This window comes from Arabidopsis lyrata (genome assembly GCF_000004255.2).
Source record: "Arabidopsis lyrata subsp. lyrata unplaced genomic scaffold ARALYscaffold_215, whole genome shotgun sequence".
In the NCBI taxonomy this organism is placed as follows: domain Eukaryota; kingdom Viridiplantae; phylum Streptophyta; class Magnoliopsida; order Brassicales; family Brassicaceae; genus Arabidopsis; species Arabidopsis lyrata.
Window position 1 is genome coordinate 8503 of NW_003302401.1, and position 1635 is coordinate 10137.

Genomic DNA, 1635 nt, shown 5'->3' on the forward strand with positions numbered 1-1635 from the left:
TAAAGTCAGCTTCATATCTTCGATACTTCTCAGCATACTCATCGCTATCCAGATACCTAAGAATGAAATTGGTATTTGTGAACATTCAATTTTAGGTTCTTCAATTGCACCACAAAGAAAAGGAAGCAAAATTACTTGTAAAAGGATGGTTCTTCAACAACCAGTTGATCTGTTAAAATTCCATTGCTATTCACAATATCCATCATCTGCAATACAGTCAGAGTTTTATAGATCGTGTAAATTACTCTGTGAGAGAGCACAGAGAGCGGAGAGAATACCGTAATTTGTGCCGCCGGAGAGGGAGGAGCGGCGGAAATATGTTCAGAGATGACTGGAATCTCCTGCGGCGGTGGCTGCTCCACCTGCGGAGGCCGAATCGCCGGAGATGTAGCACTCTCGCTCGTCATACGTCTTCAGTTTTTTTTTTTTTTTTTGAATTTTTTTTTGAAAACTCAATCTATTGACTATGATTGTCATTGTACTATCTTGGTTTTTTTTTTTGTCAACTTTTTATATTAGAATCAATTTATGAAGACTAGGTTTTTGTCTTTTATATACTTCTATATTAAATTCATTTTTGTAATTTGAAATTTATTAATTTAAATATTAAAAATCAGATAATTTCCCGCATAATTAAGTAATTTCGTGTCAAAAAAATGTCCGCATAATCGGTTTCTTTTTTACTTTCGGAATTTGATCAATTTAGTACGATATTTGATGTGTGTATATGTATATACTAAATTTATATAAGAATAGGTAATTATATGCATACGCACCGTTAAAAACTAAAATTGTTGTATTGTAGTTTAGGTAGAATAGTTAAACTTGAATTTGTATTGTAGTTTAAGTGGAATTCTTAAAATTGAATCTGTATTGTAGTTTAGGTATAGTATTTAAAATTAATTTTGTATTGCATTGTAGTTTAGGATAAATAGTTAAGATGGAAATCAATCTAAGTAATTTAGGTATAATAGTTAAAAACTTAAAATTCAATTTGTAGGATAAATTTGAAATGGAAATAAATCTTCTTAGTAATTTAGGTAGACTGCTTAAACTTGAATTTGTAATATAGATCGACTTTGGAAAATTTTCTTTTAATTTAGGAAGAATGGCTAGAATAAAATTAATTAAGAAAGATAAAAGGAAGAGGGTTAATTGTTTGCAGGGTAAAAGAAATCTTACTAGTTGGTTTGCAGACATCATGTCATGATAAAATAGTCACTATTCGAAAGAATTTGCTATTCAAAGAGTGTTTTAGTTCAACTTTTCGAACATTAAAATTATTAGTTTTTCTAGTTTTTTCTTTCTTAGGTTTCTTGAAATATTTTAGCATCTTTCTAGGATCTCATCAAACATTCTCTTACTGAATTAGATTAAATAGTGCTTAAAATGTAAATTTTTTTTACCTACACTTGGCTCAGCGGAACATCGTTTCTATTTTCCGAATAACGTTTTTGCTTAACACAGTTGTTAACTTATTGGTATGTCAAGACTCATAAATCAAAAATCAGAGTCCTCAAATCTTGGGGTTGGACCTTAAGAGGCTTTTTGAGTACGGGCCTTGTAAGTTGACGTGAAAAAATCGAAGCTCTCATCTCATTTGTCATCATCTTCTGCTCTCTTAATACCATGGAT

The 1635-nt window shown here is 30.7% G+C and overlaps 1 protein-coding gene across 1 annotated transcript in view; it reads right to left on the reverse strand.

Moving 5' to 3' along the window:
* LOC9298794 overlaps positions 1-1322 on the reverse strand; it is a 1982-nt gene extending 660 nt beyond the window's left edge. Inside the window, exons 1-3 of the mRNA XM_021016538.1 lie at positions 279-1322; positions 136-206; positions 1-56 (exon numbers count right to left, since the gene is read on the reverse strand). The exon at positions 1-56 is cut by the window's left edge and continues 15 nt beyond it. Coding sequence (XP_020872197.1) covers positions 1-56; positions 136-206; positions 279-407 — 256 coding nt within the window. The 5' untranslated portion in view covers positions 408-1322. The remainder of the gene's footprint in view (positions 57-135; positions 207-278) is intronic.
* Between the last annotated feature and the right edge of the window lie 313 nt (positions 1323-1635).